The sequence below is a fragment of the Micromys minutus genome (genome assembly GCF_963924665.1).
Source record: "Micromys minutus genome assembly, chromosome: 9".
Taxonomy (NCBI): domain Eukaryota; kingdom Metazoa; phylum Chordata; class Mammalia; order Rodentia; family Muridae; genus Micromys; species Micromys minutus.
The window spans coordinates 35,412,252-35,415,323 of NC_137978.1; the positions used below are offsets into that span (position 1 = coordinate 35,412,252).

Below are 3,072 nucleotides of genomic sequence, written 5' to 3' on the forward strand. Positions count from 1 at the left end.
TATCACAATAATGATCTGTAGGCAACACACTAATGTTCTTCTGCTATGAAACCCCTTGAGCCAGGCCCCCACAAGTTGGGTAACCCTCAGAACCACTGTCTTCCATGTTTTTATTATTATGGCCCATTTAGCCCAATGTAAAGCATTCCACTGCTTTCCTAATCCAATGTTCCAAAATCCACATTTCTCCAAACAAAATCATGATCAGGCCTATCAGAGAAATACCACAGTTCCTGCTATTCACTTCTGTCTTAAGGTTTCATTGTGGTGAAGAGACAACATAACCTCTGCAACTCTTACCAAAGAAAAACATGGTCTCAGCCTCAGAACTGGCTGGAATCATGCTACAGTGCTGTCTAATTGTCTTCTTTTTCTTTTTAATCCTCCTGTGCTGGAAAATCAGTTGATGGAGTGAACTGGATTGGTGAATGGTGCTGCAATGTTGGGCTCCAGTAAGCAAGGTATTGTGATGGACACCAGAGGAATTGTGCCCAAAGGAAAGTAAAAGAAGTCTGAACTTGTAAGCCAGTCTCAATTAACTGCTGCATTTATATAAGAGTTGCTTGTGCAAAATAATGCAAATTGAAACAACCCCAAGATTCCACCTATTACCAGTCAGAACAAAAACTCAGGTGACAGCAGAATCTGTCTAGGATGTGGAGAAAGAGGAGCACTCTTCCATTGTGGTGGGAAAGCTGGTAAAACCACTATAGAAATCAGTCTGGTGGTTCCATGTAAAATTGAACAGAGTACTGTGTGACTGAGACCACCCTGATGTGTTGAACAGGGAACCAGGCCATAATTAGGAACTCTGATTCTCAGGTGAATTGGTTGAACCCCAGGAATGAAAAAAGATATGCCAGGTACCACCAAACCCAACCACTACTGCTGATGCCAAGAAGTGTTTTATGGCAGGAACCAGATATGTATGTCTCATCAGAGAGTCATGAGAGACTCTGCCAGAATTATACAGATACAGTTAAGGATGCTTGCAGCTAACTATCAGACTTAACATGGGGATCCCAATAAAAGAGCTAGAGAAAGGACTGAAAAAGCTGAAAGGTTTTGCAGCCTCATGGGAAGAACAATATTATCAAACAACCAAACACCCCAAAACACCCATAAACTAAAACACCAACCATTGAGCACACATGGAGAAGTACAATGGCTCCAGTTGTATATATAGCAGAGGATATCAGTGTCTGGCATCACATGAAGAAGAGGCCTTTGGTCCAGTGAAGGCACATTTTTCTTCTGTAGGGGAATGCCAAGGAACTGAGGTGGAGAGCATAATTTCGAGAGGGAGCAACTTCATGGAAACAAGTAGAGTGAGAGGGAAGATAAGTGCAATGGAAAGAGGATAACATTTAAAGGCAAATACAGGGAATATCCCATAAAATAATTTTAAAAAACACTTGCCTTAGAATGGTGCCTGTGTAATGTATTAAAGCCCTAAGATCTGTGGATATAAGGTTCCTCCTTTTTGTGCAAGCAGAGAATACACCGAAATTGTACAAAGATAAGCAACAAGTAAATAATTGCCATTACAATTCAGTAACATTACTTAGATATTTGAAATTATAACTTAGTGCCACCTGTCAATCAAGACACCAACATTAATTTTTTGGTGTTTGGTAACAATTACTAAGAAATACATTGATTCAAAAGCACAGATTAATTTCACAAAAGGACACTAGTTTTCTTAAATAATGAATACTCTAGTTCTAGCTTTTCAGGATACTGGATCACCAGTTCACCCTACGACATCTCATCACCTTGAGAAATGCCCTCCTGATGTCCTTGTTCCTCAGACTGTAGACCACAGGATTGAGCAAGGCTGTGAAGACATTGTAAAAGAGTGAGATCTGCTTGTCTTGCTCAGCAGAGTAGCTGGAGTTGGCCCTCATGTAAACGTAAATGGCTGGTGCATAGAAGGATGTGACCACAGTCAGGTGAGAGGCACAGGTAGAGAAAGCCTTGCAGCGGCCCTGGGTGGACTTGATCTTGAGAATTGCCTTGGCAATATGAATGTAGGAGGCCACAATGAGGGAGATTGGAATGAGAAGCAGAAAAACACTCAAGACAAAGTCCACCATCTCAATGAGGTGGGTATCCATACAAGCCAGGATACGTACTGAAGGACTTTCACAGAAGTAGTGGTTGACCCTGTTGGGTCCACAATATGGCAGACTCATAGTGAATAAAGTATGCAAAAAAGAGGAAAAGAAACCACAGACCCAAGACCCTGCTGCCAACCTTATGCACAGGCCCCAGTTGAGGATGACAGTATAACGCAGTGGGAAGCAAATAGCCACATACCTGTCATAAGCCATCACAACAAAGAAGGTGCTCTCACTTATTCCCAGGGCACCAAACAAAAACATCTGCAGCCAACAGCCAATGAAGGAGATGGTCTGAGAGTGAGCAAGAAGATGCACCAACATCTGGGGCATGGTGGTGGTGACATAGCTCATATCCAATAGAGAGAGGGTACAGAGGAAGAAGTACATGGGAGTGTGCAGCTGTGTGTCCAGGCAGACCAGCATGATGATGAGCCCGTTGCCCAGGACTGAGCTCAGGTAGATGAGAAGAAAGACAATGAAGAGTATGCTGTTTGTTGTGGGGTCACTGGAGAAACCAATCAGGATGAATTCTGAAACCCGACTTTGGTTCTGCCCTGGAGTCATCCACATGGTGGAGGCTGTAAGGGAATTCATTATAATGTGTGTCAACTTATTCATGCTAGCAGTAGAAGCATAAAAAAAGATACAGGCTGAGATGATCCAATGGAAAACACTGAGGCTGTTCTAGGGTATTAGATAGCACAAATCTGTGTCCAAATTCAGATCCAGGAGTTCTGCTCTTACCTCTGCAGGCCAGGCACCCACATGGTGCAATTACATGCATGTAAGCAAAACCCATATAAATAAAATAAAAATAATACTTTTAATTTTTTTTAAAAAAAAAAGAAGAAAGGCTGGGATGAGGATCCTGAGCTCAGTGCTCATGTCTTGTGCATTCTTCTCATGTTACTAAAGCAAACAAAGCCTCATTCTCTCCATCTATCTAATG

The 3,072-nt window shown here is 42.2% G+C and overlaps 1 protein-coding gene across 1 annotated transcript; it reads right to left on the reverse strand.

The window, feature by feature from the left end:
• Nucleotides 1-1,745: 1,745 nt before the first annotated feature.
• LOC308424729 (olfactory receptor 2D2-like) lies at nt 1,746-2,741 on the reverse strand (the record flags this gene model as incomplete). The annotated part of the gene is made up of 1 exon (XM_080921882.1): nt 1,746-2,741. The coding sequence occupies one exon, from the start codon at nt 2,739-2,741 to the stop codon at nt 1,746-1,748; it is 996 nt and encodes a 331-aa protein (XP_080778008.1).
• Nucleotides 2,742-3,072: the final 331 nt, after the last annotated feature.